Source organism: Falco biarmicus, chromosome 1, assembly GCF_023638135.1.
Source record: "Falco biarmicus isolate bFalBia1 chromosome 1, bFalBia1.pri, whole genome shotgun sequence".
NCBI lineage: Eukaryota > Metazoa > Chordata > Aves > Falconiformes > Falconidae > Falco > Falco biarmicus.
Genome location: NC_079288.1, coordinates 7,698,288 through 7,712,568, shown reverse-complemented (window position 1 = coordinate 7,712,568; position 14,281 = coordinate 7,698,288). Strand labels below are relative to the sequence as shown.

General features: G+C 55.7%; 2 protein-coding genes across 3 annotated transcripts; one reads left to right on the top strand and one right to left on the bottom strand.

Annotated features, from left to right (window-relative positions):
• The first annotated feature begins 15 nt into the window (after positions 1 to 15).
• Positions 16 to 9,991, top strand: MIF4GD (MIF4G domain containing). Of its 2 annotated transcripts, none has more exons than XM_056323451.1 (6): positions 16 to 2,559; positions 5,594 to 5,730; positions 6,485 to 6,594; positions 6,893 to 7,048; positions 7,791 to 7,883; positions 9,027 to 9,991. In XM_056323451.1, exons 2-6 carry the CDS (start codon positions 5,649 to 5,651, stop codon positions 9,252 to 9,254), a joined length of 669 nt encoding a protein of 222 aa, XP_056179426.1. In that variant the 5' UTR covers positions 16 to 2,559; positions 5,594 to 5,648; the 3' UTR covers positions 9,255 to 9,991. The 2 variants fall into 2 exon arrangements, with proteins under 2 accessions (XP_056179426.1, XP_056179415.1); XM_056323440.1 differs by lacking the exon at positions 16 to 2,559 and adding an exon at positions 3,495 to 3,618.
• Positions 9,992 to 10,176: 185 nt separating this feature from the next.
• Positions 10,177 to 14,272, bottom strand: MRPS7 (mitochondrial ribosomal protein S7). The gene is made up of 5 exons (XM_056323427.1): positions 14,154 to 14,272; positions 13,143 to 13,334; positions 12,751 to 12,814; positions 11,724 to 11,891; positions 10,177 to 10,925 (listed from the first exon to the last, which is right to left on the bottom strand). Exons 1-5 carry the CDS (start codon positions 14,207 to 14,209, stop codon positions 10,704 to 10,706), a joined length of 702 nt encoding a protein of 233 aa, XP_056179402.1. The 5' UTR covers positions 14,210 to 14,272; the 3' UTR covers positions 10,177 to 10,703.
• Positions 14,273 to 14,281: the final 9 nt, after the last annotated feature.

Genomic DNA, 14,281 nt, shown 5'->3' with positions numbered 1-14,281 from the left:
CTGAACATCACATCGGAATTGGTTGGTTTAGCATGGTGTTTGACAAGTAAAGGATGATTGCATTAGAGCTGGAGAAGTGTTTTTCTCCAGTTTCAAAGGTTTTACGAAGGGTTAAAAGAAACCCAACCCAACCAACCAACAGCTCTGATTTATGTAACAGGGAAAAGAGGAAAATTACTTTCTTCCTCCTCTTTTATTCTCTGTTTTTTCAAGCTGAGCAGGGTGTGGTTGGACCAGTGTGTGGAAGGCAGATTTCCGAGGAGGAGAGTGACTGTGATACAGAGGCACGTTAGTCATCTGGCGAGTGGTGGGTAGGGCAGAGCACTACAACTGTTTAGAGGATGGTTTGATGATTCTTAACGCAGAGCTTTTCATCACTTTCTTGGCAGTATTCAGGGTGTTAATCCCAATGGTCTGGCCAGATTCCAGCGTGACCAATTCCATTCTGTTGACGCAACTTTTCCTGGCGTTTTTGAGCGTATCAGCATTGCTCACTTATCCTGAACTATTGTGAGAGGCTGTTTTTTTAAAGAGCAGCTGTTTCACTGGTGGCTGAGCTATCCAGAGTGATTCCTTGCGAGCCCGGGCCAAATAACTTTGTGTCTGCTGTGGTTTGAGATCTTTGAGTGCAAGTGGCTGTTTCACTGCAGGTGACTTTGAGAGCTACGTAAAAATTAAATTCCCTGAGCAGCATTCAGGCAGGAGGCTGATACATGAGCCTCGAAGAGGGAGTGTTAGCTGCGTGTACTCTCAACATGTGCAGTTTTGCTGAGAGGAGAAAATGCAAAAAAGTTTCTCAGAGTCCCTCAATCCTGTTGGCATTTTCCAGGCTCTTCTGAGATTCCCCCCCTCAGATCTTCTTAACAATATTTTTGCCTTTGTTTGTTGTTCATCTATTGTTAATCAGAAAGACTTCATAACCAGTAATGAACTTAGCCTTGTGACATCCTCCTGAGGGAGAGAAATACCTCATTTTGAAACAGACACAAACAGGTCAGGATTGTTACTGTCTTTGTAGAGAGGAATGCTGCCCTGGTTAGCAGGGACAGGACTAGCCACAGCAGAAAATTTATTGTGCTGGCCTGGGCTTCCATAGACAATCAGGACTCATCCATCCTGTGTAAACATCACAAGACTCTTACTCTCCACTGTATGTCAAAGTGCTGCCATTAAATTGCACAAAATAGGGAGAAACTGGTGAGGAACTCAGCAGCGGGTACTGCTACCACTGGAAGAGAGGGTGTGTTGCCTTGGTTGTCACAGGGGTAAAAAATAAAGAACAGAAAACACTGTGCTCTGCAAAGATGGTGTCCCTGGAGTGTGCTGTGGAGCTCGAGGTGACGCAGGCAGGTGGCTTGGCTGCTCTGCAGAGAGGGCAGCAATGGAGAGGATAGAGCAGCTTCTCTCTGGGATAGATTTTGCCTCCACTCTGCATTAAATGAGCTCGCCTCTACCCAACAGTGGCAAAGTCAGGGTTTTAAGTTGTGCCAGTCTGGCCCAGGCTTTGGAAGAGAGACTGGCTGGAGGGCTTTGGCCCAGAGCCTGGTTGATTGTGCTGTCAGGTGGAAATGTTACAGGCTCGTAAAGGCATCTGGGCTTCTAGGGAGGGAAGGAGAAAGGAGTGACAAGCTCAGCTATACAGTACTAGGAGTTGCACCTAACGGGCACGTCATCGTTCACCCCGGTCGGTGCCATCCGTCTCGTGGATTTCCCACGTGCACCTTGGGAACTGGGAGTTGCAGCTGGGAAAGGACTGTCACGGGAATATTGTTTTCTCTTTGGGAATGAGACTGGTTTAGTGCAAAGCACTAGGAGAACAGGTCTTATCTGTGATGCTGCTCTGGAAGAACGCACACCGTTTGAAGCTGATTTCCTAGAACTGAAGGAACGGGAGATGGGAGAGATCTGTAGGTGCCTTGTTCTCCCATATGTCGGGACAGATTTGCTCTCGGAAACCGTGCGTGTCACTTCAGTTTCAAGTGACTGAACATGGTGAGCAACTCACTGAGGCTGCACCGGATTTTGCCCGTTGGGATGGCTGAGATTTCACTCTGATGTAATCCTATCAGCGGGGATTTGTGTTGCTCAAAATTCACCTCACAAGCTGCTCAGCAGCTGTGTTTTCTTCTAGTGCCTTTTAAAATCAGAAGGTCCAGAAGCACCGTAGCAAGGCAAAGCGCTCGAGGCGAGGTGCGCCGGGGTTGTCAGGGGATCCACCATCGCTCGTAGCTGGCCTCGGACCAGAAAGCATTCACACACAAGTCCTGCGGTGAGCACGCTGTTGCCTCCAGCGCCGGCTGGCTCCCCGGGTTCCCAGGACAATCCTGTTCTCAGGGTGCTCATCCAGAGCTGCGCAGCCGCCTTTTTGACAAGAAATGAATGTTTTACAGTCAGACTTGGAATGCATTGTATTGAATTTGGGTTTAAGTTTCTCCTGTGATGTAGAAATGTAATTCTCTGGGGCGTTTTGCTGTGCTGCCTGAGTGGATATTTGCGGCTGCTGTCGTCTGAAAGCATCTGAGCACAACGCGCACAACGCGGGCCTACCTTTGAGAAAAGGTACATTAAATATTTTATTATGTTCATGCCTCGCTGCAGGTTGTTTATTCCTTTCTTCCTGGTCCATACACTCCACGGGACCCCCCAGACTGCCATGTCCTTCCCCAGGGAGGGTGATCAGGGCCCAGAGTGTGGGGTGGCAGGAGCCAGTGGGTTTATCCCTTCCAGTCGCTGGCTTCTGGGTGCTCCTCGTAAATTTTACGCAGCTCTCGAAGTCACCTGCAGCGAAACAGCCACCTGCACTCCAAGATCTCAAACCGCAGCAGCAGGCAGAAGTGCCCCAGCCCTTCTGCCATGCAGAGCGATGCTCTGGGCATCGCTGCTGAGAACCGCACAGAGGGGGATCGGCGGGGGGGGTTGTGTCTGCTGCTTTTTGGGATCTTGGAGCTGAGATCTTCAGCTATTTCGCTGCAGGTGACTGGGCGGTCCCGGCGCTGTGCCCGGAGGGGCTGGTGGAGCCAGCTGGTGCTGAGCCACACAGCCGTGCTGGAGGCGTTCGGGCAAGTGTCTCTGCAGGCCACAGCGCTGCAGAAAATGTCCCCAACCTGCGCGTTCCGCCTTCCTGCTGCTCTGCCCCGGCAGCCGGGCGGCCCTGTGCTGCGCAGGCTTCGCCCCCCGGGGGTCTTCCCTGTGGGATGGCCGCGAGCTTGGAGGAAGATCGGGAAGCGGCTGCGCCCCGCCGGGCCCCTGCTGCAGCGAGCTGTGCGCTGCGAGACCCCCCTTCCTCACCCGCTTTTTCTGCTGCGTTTTGTGGTGCCTGCCCGGCCGGGCGGGGGCCGACAGCGACCTGCATCGGGGGGAGCCCCGCGCGGGACCGGCCCCGAGGGGTCAGTGCTGGGGCCGGGGGCGCCGCCGGGGGCCGGCGCTCGCAGGCGGGGGCGCTGCCGCTGCTCGCCCGGCCCGGCCCGGCTCGGCTCGGCCCTCCCCCGGCCCGGCCCTCCCCTCCCCCGGCTCGGCCGAGGAAATGACCTAAGAGGAAACCGGGGCCGCGCCGGGAGCGAGCGGGGCCGGGGCGGCGATGTCCCGGCGGGTAGAGCAGCCAGCGGGGGCGGCCGGCAGGTCGGTGGGGCTGGCGGCGGCGCCCCCTGCCCGGCCCTGCCCGGCGGCGCTGGGGGGGGGCGGGGGCGGGTTCCCCGGGATCCGCCGCTCCCTCCGTCCTGGGGGGCCCTTCGGCTTGTGCCGCCCGCGGGGCTGGGGCGGTGGGGGGGTCCCGGGGGGCTCGGAGCTGGGGGTGCCGGGCGGCCCGGGGTGCCCCCGGCCGGGGGGGCAGAGGAGACCGGGCTGCTCCCGTCCCCCTCCCCGTGCTGGCCGGCCCGTCGCGCCCGGTGTGAGCCCCGCAGCGTGGCCCCGGCCGGGCCCCGGCAGACCGGGAACATTCCAGCCCAGCCGCACCAGCGCCCAGCACGGCTGGTCTGGTGGGGAGCGCTGGCAGAGGGGCAGCCAGTACCCATAGGCGTTGCAGTGCCCAGTGACACCTATGGCCACCAGCCCTTCGGGCGAGGTGGCCCGGGCAGCGGCGGGATCCCTGGTGCAGATGAGGCCAGGCTGGGCCCACACTGGCCCACCGTGGCTTGCTCTGGGCAGGGTGGCTTGCCACAGCAGTCCGAAGTGGGGGGAAGGATGCTGCGGCGAGGTGCTGGGCGGTGGTGGCAGGAACGCTGCCAGACGGGCTCGGGCACTTTCTGCCTCGCTGGGTGTGGTGCTGAGCTCCCACCTGGTTCCCTGGGCGCTGTGATGCTGCTGGCACACCGGGCTGCTCCGCCGGCAGCGCAGGATGGCGTGAGCGCGGATGCAGAGAGGCGATGCAGGAGGCGAGGTGGGGTAGGAATCGTTGGCCAACAGGCATGGCACGGAGGGCGCCTGCTGAACCCACCTGGGAAACCTCTGTGTGGGTCTGGGGCAGGTAACCCTGCGCGGGTGGGAGCTTCAGCTGCGAGGGCAGCGGGTTGTGCCCCCCGACAGAGGGGGGGCCCTGAGCCTAGCAGAGGTGGGCGAGGAGGCAGAACCTGGACCCACCAGTGAGATCCACACTCTGCTCTGGGCCCCTACGTGGGCAAGTGGTGTGTCCAAGTGGTGTGTCCGAGGGGTCGGGCCGCCTGTGGGACATGTCCTACTCTAAAGGGCCACGGGCTCTTCGGCTTTAATCTGGGCAGGGACCTCTTTGCAGAGAGGGTGAGTAATGGCCGAGGAATTTCGATGAGCTGGCAAAACTCATTTGGCCGGCTGCCTTCCCCTGTTGGTGCTGTGGGTCTGGCCAGCCCAGCATTTTGCATCCAGCAGATCATCTCGTGCGCGTGTCAAAAACCCTTCCTTCCTCTGTGCCGTGCGTGCGTACCCTCTTGCTGTCTTCACTGTATCACGAAGCAGAAGAAAACGAAACGAATCTAGAGATTATTTAGGAGCACCGTTGGTACTGCAGAGGGCTGTGCTTGGTTGCGGGGGGATGAGTTGGGAGCTGTCGGGGATTTGGCTGTAGAGCTCGCTGTGTCCCGCTGGGAGCGGAGGGAGCCTGGCTCCAGCGCAGGAGAGGTGCTCTGCTCACCCTGCCAAATGTGCATTGGATGCTTAGGTGCCGGCTTTGATTCTTCCCAGGTTTTTGGGTGAAGCCAGCTGAACTGGTGTTTCAAAGGCACAAGGGAGCAGCTGCATGGGGTGCTCCCGCATCTGCTTCCCTGTGATACAGCCACGGGGAAGCCTTCTGAGGTGAGACAGGTGTATTTTGGGGCTGCCTTGGTGAGCTGTCCACTTTGAACCTGCAGATCGATAGGCTGCAACGCGTTTTTCATGTCAGAAAAACCTCAAGGCTCTGAAGATGAAGTCCTGTCATAGCCTAGTAGGAACTTGAAAAAATGTGGGAGTGAGGCTTTGCTCAGATCTAGGGCCAGAGCTGGGTGCGGGGCTAACAGAGGCGTTTCCTTGGGGTGCGGGGCTGTCAGGATAACAGCCTGTGCTCCAGCACCAGGTGGGATTTGCCAGACGGCTGGGTAAAGCTCTGCCTCTCTGTCCAACTAAGCTCTGTGTGCTCTTTCCCCAGGGACTGTCACTAGCCCATCCGTCGCCCAGATCCTTGCCCTTGGAGGAAGCCAGTCATGGGGGAAACAGGCAAAGAAGAGTATAAAATACAGTCGTTCGACACAGAGACTCAGAAGCTGCTGAAAACAGCCCTCAAAGGTCAGCAGGCTTTTTCCTAGCTCCTCTGCCGTGCACAGCTGAGTGCCTGCACCACTGTAAGGAACACCAACTGCTAAGTGGAAAAAGCTCTTTCATAAACGCTGTTCATCCCTGACTGGGTCCTGCTGGTGAATCTTCTCTGGGAAGATCTTCGCTCCCTGCGCCTTCTTGCCCCCCTCTCACCTCCTCCCCAAAGTTTAATGGTGCAGCTGTTCAAACCTGGCTCCTGGTGCTCATCGCTGGGGTTTTCTCTGATTTTGGGGTACCCTCCTCTCCTGCTCTGACCCAGCATCTCTGCCCAGGCCTGGCCTCTCGCTGCTCCCCAGTGCCTGGCTCCTGTGCCCTGCCCCTTCCCACCGCCAGGTCCTCTCAGCCCCCAGCTCCTGCTCAGTCCCACTTCTATCCAAAGGCAGTTTGCACAGCTGGCTCCCGCTAACCCAGCTTGGAAGCAGCGCTGAGATTTCAGATTCAGATCAGCTTCTTGCTTCCCATATCATCTGCTTTCCTCCATCAGTTTCCCATCATGGTGCCTGTCTCCAGCCTGGGAGGACCATGCACTGCTGGAGATGCTATCTCCAAAGCAGCCGGTGTGCAAGAGGGGCTGTGACTCTTGATGTGGGAGTGAGCATGAGGTTTTGCACCACATAACATGGTTGTACCAGGCCCCACGCTGATCTTGGTTGCTTTCCAGGTACCCCAAAGCAAGCAGGGCACAAAGGGCGCTGGGTCCTGACAGCGTTTCTCCTCTCTGCAGACCCCAGCAACGTGGACCTGGAGAAAGTGGCCAATATTATAGTGGACCAGTCCCTGAAAGATTGTGTGTTCAGCAAGGAGGCAGGGCGCATCTGCTACACCATCATTCAGGTGAGAGCTCCTTGTGCCCAAACAGCAAAACACTTGAGCTGTGTGGGTTGTCCCGAGGCTGGGCCAGGAGGGGCTTCCCCCCCACCCTGCACTCTGACCCCTCAGCCAGCTGCCCTCTTCTGCGGTGGCAGCATCCAGGCACGCAGCCAGCGAGTGCAGGTGGTCACCTGCAGCTTTCCTGCCTCTCTGGGCAATCACAGGAGGGTATCTGCATGGTCCTGCATCACGGAAGCAGCAGCATCCCCCTGCTCCTCTCACACCATCTCATCCCTCCATCCTGCTTTTGTTGGGCTCGTAGGCAGAGAGCAAACAAGTCGGCCAGAGCATCTTCCGGAGGAGCCTGCTGAACCGGCTGCAGCAGGAGTTCAAGGACAGGGAGGAGCTGCGCACCCGCTCACTCCAGGCGTGGATCTGCTACGTCACGTTCATCTGCAACATCTTCGACTACCTGAGGGTAAGGAGCTGGAGCAGGAGCACCTGGCTGCTGCTGCCTAGGGGTGCCAGCAGGGCCTGGGCACCCAAAGATGCCAGGGCAGGGGTGTTGGAGGGGTATGGTGTGGAGCCCCGGGGCTGTGGCTTGGCAGTGGGCGCCAGAGCTGGTCCTCAGCATGAGGATGCTGTGGGGCTGGCGCTACCTGAAGGCAAGCGAACCAGCTTGGAGAGGCAGAGCCATCTCTGGGAACAATCACAAAATCTGAGCTGCCTTATTTTGTACCTCGTGTTTGAAATCCCCTGATTTGCCTCCTCCCAAATGCCCCAGACTGAACCAGTTTAGTTGCTGTGAGGTCCTCAGGGGGCACCCGTGGATGCTGACATCATTTCTAGCCCAGGTACTGACAGTTTTTCTGCAGGCCGTCACTACAGCGCGTATACTTGGGTGCCTGCTTCAAGTAGATGTAAAAGTGATGCAAGTAGAGCTGCAGGCAGGAGAAATGCTGTTGCAACAAGTGTATTTCCCATGACTACCTGCTTACATTTAAAAATAGATGGGTTTTAGATCATTTGTTCAGTTGCTCTGGCTCCTGGAGGCTTGAACGTCTGGTCTCCTACGTAAATCCCACCAATACGGCATTTGGCAGCACAGCTAATTTCTGCATCCTCGTCCTTTGAAAAGCAGCAAGGGAACAACTATTTGAAATAGCTGCAGGCTCCTCCCTCCCTGGCCCCAGGCTGCTGATGGCTCTGCCTCCTCGCAGGTGAACAACATGCCCATGATGGCTCTGGTGAACCCCGTCTACGACTGCCTGTTCCGGCTGGCACAGCCCGACAGCCTGCGGAAGGAGGAGGAGGTGAGTGCAGGGAAAAGGGCACGGCTGTGCCCACTGTCCTGCCAAGGACTGGCCAAAAGGACAGCCTGGGGAGGGTGCAGAGTGGGGACAGCTGCCTCCCCAGGACCCCCGGGCAGGAGGGTTTGCAGCCTCGAGGGAGGCAGGATGGAGGTGCTGGGGGTGACTCCCTGGGCCAGGCTGCACGTCCTCCCTCGGGGTAGCTTTCCTCCCAGTGATCGGGAGAATCAGCCCAGCTGTCCCTGGAAGCAGGGACCGTCTGGCAGATGACTGCTCTCCCCCCACCCAGCTGCTTTTCCAGCAGCCCTGGTTGCCAGACATCTGGAAAAGCAGCTGTCACACGGATCTGCCGAGCCACCGCAGCTGTGATGCAGTGACCATAGGTGTGCAGAGCAGCTGTGTGTCCCCGCGGTGGCTCCCGGGACCTGCTGTGCCATGCTTTGTGTAGCTGCTGCTCACCTGCCTGGGCCTGGGGCACTGGTGCTGTGCCAGATCCCAGGAGGCTGGAGAAGGCTCTGCCAGAGCCCAGGAGGCTGGAGAAGGCTCTGCTGGAGCTGGAGCTACACACGCCTGCATGGGCATGGCTGAGTAGCCCCTCGGGCAAGGGGGTCCTGTACCTGTAGGGGCCCTTGGATGGGCCCTTCAAGGATTTTTCCCATCTTAGCACAACCCTTCCACCCCTGCAGCCCATCAGCTTTCCCCTCTTCTCCACAGACCTAGTTAGTGCCCGTTTCCTGCGAAGCCCCAGACTTGCTAAGAGCTTTAGTGCATGTTCCAACCACTTCCCTCTGTTGTCAGAGGCACCTCCTTGCTCTGGCCTCGGCTTCAGCCTTCCCATCATCTCTTGGACATCTCACAGGAAATTAACGTTGTTCTGCATGTTGTGGGTGAATTTTTCTGGCAATTTTATCTGAGAGACAGGGAGTTCTGGATGTGCTTTTCCAGTGGTTTTGGCAGACGAGACATTCAGCTTCTTCTGCCTCCTGGATCACAGCGACTTGGGGGAAGCAGGACTGTTGCCTTTTGGAACTCCAGAACAGAGGGAACTAGATGAGTTGGTCCATAAGTCACTGATGGGGACCTCCACAGAGATGTGCCAGAGCTCTCCGTTCCTTTATACTCAGCCATCTTCTCTTCCTTCTGAAGGTGGACTGCTTGGTCCTCCAGCTCCATCGCATCGGTGAGCAGCTGGAGAAGATGAACTCCCAGCGGATGGATGAGCTCTTCTCCCTCCTCCGAGATGGCTTCCTTCTGCAGGAGGGGCTCAGCTCCCTGTCCCAGCTCCTGCTGCTGGAGATCATCGAGTTTCGGGCCGCCGACTGGAAGATGACAGACGCTGCCCAGAAATACTATTACAGCGAAGTGACGGATTAACCTCTCTGCAGCAGAGGGGGAGAGACGGCCCCAGCACTTTCACCAGCAAGCTTCATACCAAGTTTGAATTTCTTTTCACGTTCATGTTTTTCAAGCACTTCCTGTAAATAGGATTTATATTGTCTAGAGCCTCTGGGCACTTAACAGTCAGGCTGCAGCCCTGCTAGCCTGACTTGGGAGGTTTGGAGAGGTGGGAAGGGCAGGTGCATTTAACCCACAAGTTCTCCCACTGATTTTGTTTAATATTGCGCTGCTGCCAGCAAAGGGCAAGGTATGCTTCTCACTCGAACCAGCATTTTTTATGCATGTTAAAAAAAGCATAGTTTAGGCTGAGAACATTTTGGTTTGCCTGAGAGCCAGCAGGGGAATCTTTCACAGCTCAGGTGGTACCTGCTTCTCTGGGACAAGTCCCAGAAAACACGGTGGCCTCACAAACAGCTCGACCAAGGGCTGTTTTTCCCAGAGTCCTTCCAGCACACCGGCTGCACCTGCACACACACAGCCTCCCCCACGGGACACTAGCCACAAATACCTGTCACAGGGCAGCCTGCAGCAGGACAGTTCCCTGAGCAGATGTAGCTAGGAACAGCTTTTGTAAGTTTTATACAATAACTGTCATGTTTTTTCAGAATTTAGCAGGTTTCAACTACAGTATGTTTCTTATAAGAACGGGAGAGGAAGAAAGGAAACAAAATAGTCTATCGAAGAACTTTTTTCTAATAAAAGCTTTCCACGGACACATGCCCTGCTTTTTGTCTGTGCAGCTGCTATGAACAATATTTAACAGGTCACTCCTGACTGAAACCTTAAGGCTGCAATAGTAATTTTCTCCTCCGGTGTAGGGTGTCAGTGTGGCTTTACACAAGCGGGGTAGCTGGAGAGAGCAGTGTGAGGCTCGAGCAATGACTTGGAATTGAGAAACTTTCCCCATAAAACTGGTTTTATTTTTTTCCGTTAACATTCCCATCAAATCTGTGCCAATAGTGTTGCCGATGACCAGAACCAAAAATCAAAAAGGGCCTTTTATTGCCTTTTGTACCAATACTGCTAAGGCAGGTTATGGTGTGAAAAAAATTCCATCTCTGCTCTTAGCTGTGCAGCCAAAATCATTGCTGATTACAGGAGCAGAGACTTGCAAGTCCCCAGGAAATAGGTAAGTGGAGGATTATTTTGTACAGTGTTGCTGTAAGAAAAACATCTAAGGCTTGTCTTCACAGGGAAATGGTTATGAAATAACTAGAGCATCTGTACAGGGGTTGGTAACTCTTTCATATCCTCCCCTTCCCCCATCCACACAAGCACAAAGGAAATGAACCCTGTGGGCATCGGATGAGCTTTCCCTGGCTTAGTCCAGAAGCTGTCCACCTTTCCCGCTTCTCCCAGGCAGGCAGCCCTGGGGCTCCGCTCTCCAGGCCATGGGGCTGGTGGCACTGTGTCCCATGCCAGTCCCTACCACCAGCGGAAGTGGGCGTAAGCCCGGTTGGCCTCTGCCATCTTGTGCAGCACATGCTTCTTCTTGATGATGGGCCCTTCGTTGTTGAAGGCCTGGAGCAGTTCCTGGGAGAGCTTCTCAGGCATCAGCGTCCTCCGGTTCTTGTTCTCCCTGCACTCAGTGATTAACCACTTCATGGCCAGGAAGCGCTTCCGATTGTCCTTCAGAGGGACTGGGACCTGGGAAAGGTTTAAGCTGTAAGTTACCACACTGTGAGAGGGCAGCAACCTGCTCTCCTCCAGCAGTCACACAGGTCCAGCTGGACACGTACAGTTTTACATTGTGCTGCAACTCCAGTAAGACCAGCTCCTGACAGCTGTTTTGTGCCAATTCACCTCCTCTGTCCACAGAAACTGGCCATTGCTACCAAACAGAAATGCTCATCAGCCTTGGGTACTGCCAGCAGACACCGGCCTTTGTACAGACTTCTGGCCTGTTTGGGAACTGGATCCAGGCTGGTTTGTGCTAGCAGAGAAGGGAGATGCTCACCACTCCCTGCACTGAATGACAGAGAAATGCCTCCACATACCACTTCTCCATCAGGTCTGGAATGTTGCAGAGCCCATACTTCAGAACAGGTTCTGCTCATGTTTTAAATATCACGCTGTGTCTAGTTGACCTTTTCTGCTACACTGAACTGCCCCAGGGCTTTGGGACCTCTACGCAAGTAACATGACACGGCAGAGAGCACAGGACTGGTAGTCCAAGGGAAGCAAATTCTTTTGCTGCCTGTCACTGATCTCTGTCTCCTTGGACAACATTTGCTGCGTACTCCTTACCTAATTAAAGAAGCAGAGACTTCTGCTGCTGGGGAATGCTCACAGGCTGGGGTCCTGATCTTGGAGTTCCTAGGTGATGTTTTAATGCAAAGTGGCTCACTTTCTTGAGCTGAAGGGGTGGAAACCAGTTCATCTGCTTCCCTAGCTAATTCTCTCCCGACCAGATGTGCTCCCAGCACACCCACCCACCCCTTTCACCTGGTAGGTTTTGCCTCCTTTTGTGATGCTGCTGAGCCCAATGATGGGCTGGCAGTTTTTCAGAGCCTGGTGGAAGATGACATAAGGGTTGCATTCAATTGTTTCCTTCTCATCTTCTGGAGCTTTGTGGTACTTCTCCAGCTGCTTCCTCTTAATGGCCTCCAGGGTCTTGGGACAAAGACAAGGAGACACGTAGAGCAGATGGATTATCCCACTCCATGAAGTTACATCACTTTTACAAGCACCGCATTTTCACTTGAGCAGCTGGTTTTGTAGCCCTACAGGCCAGCTGGGAATTCTCTAACTCAAGTTTTACTTCGCCTTCTTCCAGCACTTCAGTCTTTTTATCAGACATTGCATTTGGGGTGAGGAGGCAGAGCATAACAAACCTGGGCCAGAAGCCAGGGAAGGGCAGGGACAACGTGGAGACAGGAACACAGGTCTGTGTACATTAAGCATCCTCCCCTGCAAAACCTGGACTGAAGAGCCCAGAGCCTGTGTGTTCTGTCACAAGGAATCGGCAGTTACTTGGGGAACATTTGGGCAACGTGTGTCCCCATTTCAAGGGTGGAACACACCAATGGGACCACCGGCTATTACCAGTTACTGTAGGTCAGAGCAGGGGTCAAAGCTGTGTCATGCAGGTGACACATCTGATAACATTGGCAAGTTATACAGGCATGAAAGAGAGCTGGAAGGAAGATCTTTTGAGAAAATTATGCTTTTAAGGGTATTCTCTCAGTTTATGCAGTATATAAGGTCCAAGAAATACCGAAGAGCAGAAAGAGAGTGTTCCCCATTAAGCTACCAGCCCCTGGTCTGTGAGCTGAATGAGCCTAGGGCTTGTACAAAACGTACATCTTATCAGATAAATAATGGTGAGAACAATACGTGTGCAGAGGGAAACACACTGGGACCACAGAGGCGACCTGAGTTCTGGTAATTCCTAATTCCAGTGGGCCTGACGTCCCAGCCTTCCATTTTGTATTGTTTTAACATAATAGTGAGAAGAAACATGAGTTCTCACCTGAGCCATGAGGCTTCTGGCCAGCACTTTATTTCCATCCTTCATCATCATATTGGTGAATTTACTGTAAACACAAAGCCAAATGCGATCTGATTTAAATTCTGATTTTATCACCCACTGAAATAAGTCCTCCCCCCCCCCGCCCCCCGGCTTTGTATTGTTCCCATGGTTAACTCTGGGTGCTGCTAGATCTGCTGTAATTATCTCTAATCACTGTCAGTCAACGGACTGGCTTTGTGGGAAAAGATTAACTTGGCATAAAGGGATTGTGCTGTAACAGAAGGCAATGTGCAGCACAGCAAGCAAAGGCTGAGGAGGACAGTGTAGTTCCCAAGCATTTTGGTTCTACGGGACCGAGCTCTAACAGCAGAGGAGACGCTGCTTTCTCTGACCTGATCATCGGGTCACTGAACACAGAGCTGGAGACATTGGGAGGAGCAGCTTTTATGGGTTTAACAGCTTTCTCCTCCAGTTTTTCCTTTTCCTCTTCAGACAGCTCCTCCTGAGGTTTCCGATAAAATTCCTTGTTCACTTCTGGCTCTAAGTAACTGGGGTTGTAGCGACTCCATCTCACCTGTGTCAACCTGCAAAGAGGAAGAGAAGGGGGGCTGCACGCTGATGTATGTGGTACGTTGTAGCAGGGATGTGGACAGATGCAGACGCATCTCAGAAGGTCACATCAGACTTGAGAGGCATCTCCACCTTCCTCTCCATCATTGCCTCTCCACTGCGGCAGAGCCAGGGGCACAAATTAACACCAAGGCCTGCAGTTTTGCCACAAAGCTCTCGTGCAGTCCCCAGGCCCACGAGCTGGATGGAATGGGAGTCGCAGCCCACAGCTCCAGGCCAGCAGTGCTGAGCGCACCATCCTGCCAGCCCCTGCCTGCACCCAGGGCCGCAGGGCTGTCACCCGCGGGTCCTGGCAGGGGGGTGGCTTGGACAAGCGCTGTTCTGTGTGGGGCCAGTACCTTCAACCAGAACGCTACTCGTTTCTTTGCAGCAAAAGGTGGTGGCTTGAAGAGAAGCAAGGGGATAGCGAGATCCCTGCGCCCCTCCGACGCGGCGGGTCAGCAGATACCCCCGTGAGGGGCGCCACGGGCCGGGACCCCCGAGCCCCGCGGACGGGACGGGCCCACCCGAACCCCGCGAACGGGTCGGGCCCCGAAGGGCCCCCGGCCGCCCCAAGCCCCGAGGACAACCCCCTTGAGCGCCCCCCGGGCCTCGCGGACGGCCCCCGGCCCCGGCTACACAAACTCCCACGCGAGACCCCGGCAGTGTCACGCTCAGGCCTAGGAAGCACGTCAACCGTGTACGGCCCCGCCCGGCCCGGGGAGCGCCGCTTCGCTTGTCCGTGTGTCCGCGGGGGAAGCACACACCGCTCACGCCCCCCGCGGCCCGCTCACCGGGGCAGCCAGGCCCGCAACCGCCGGCCCAGCCCTGCCGCGCTGGGCGCCGCCATCTTCCCTCGGCGCGTGGGGCGGGCAGGGCCCGGAAGGGGCGGGGCCAATAGGGGGCGGGAGCCATAGGGGCG

Coding starts and splice junctions, on each gene's coding strand:
- MIF4GD (XM_056323451.1), top strand. CDS start 5,649: ATGGGGGAAACAGGCAAAGAAGAGTATAAAATACAGTCGTTCGACACA. Junction 6,595..6,892: donor TCTGCTACACCATCATTCAG/GTGAGAGCTCCT, acceptor TTGGGCTCGTAG/GCAGAGAGCAAACAAGTCGG. Junction 7,049..7,790: donor ACATCTTCGACTACCTGAGG/GTAAGGAGCTGG, acceptor GCCTCCTCGCAG/GTGAACAACATGCCCATGAT.
- MRPS7 (XM_056323427.1), bottom strand. CDS start 14,209: ATGGCGGCGCCCAGCGCGGCAGGGCTGGGCCGGCGGTTGCGGGCCTGG. Junction 12,815..13,142: donor TTCAGTGACCCGATGATCAG/GTCAGAGAAAGC, acceptor TTGTGTTTACAG/TAAATTCACCAATATGATGA. Junction 11,892..12,750: donor CCAGAAGCCTCATGGCTCAG/GTGAGAACTCAT, acceptor CTTTGTCCCAAG/ACCCTGGAGGCCATTAAGAG.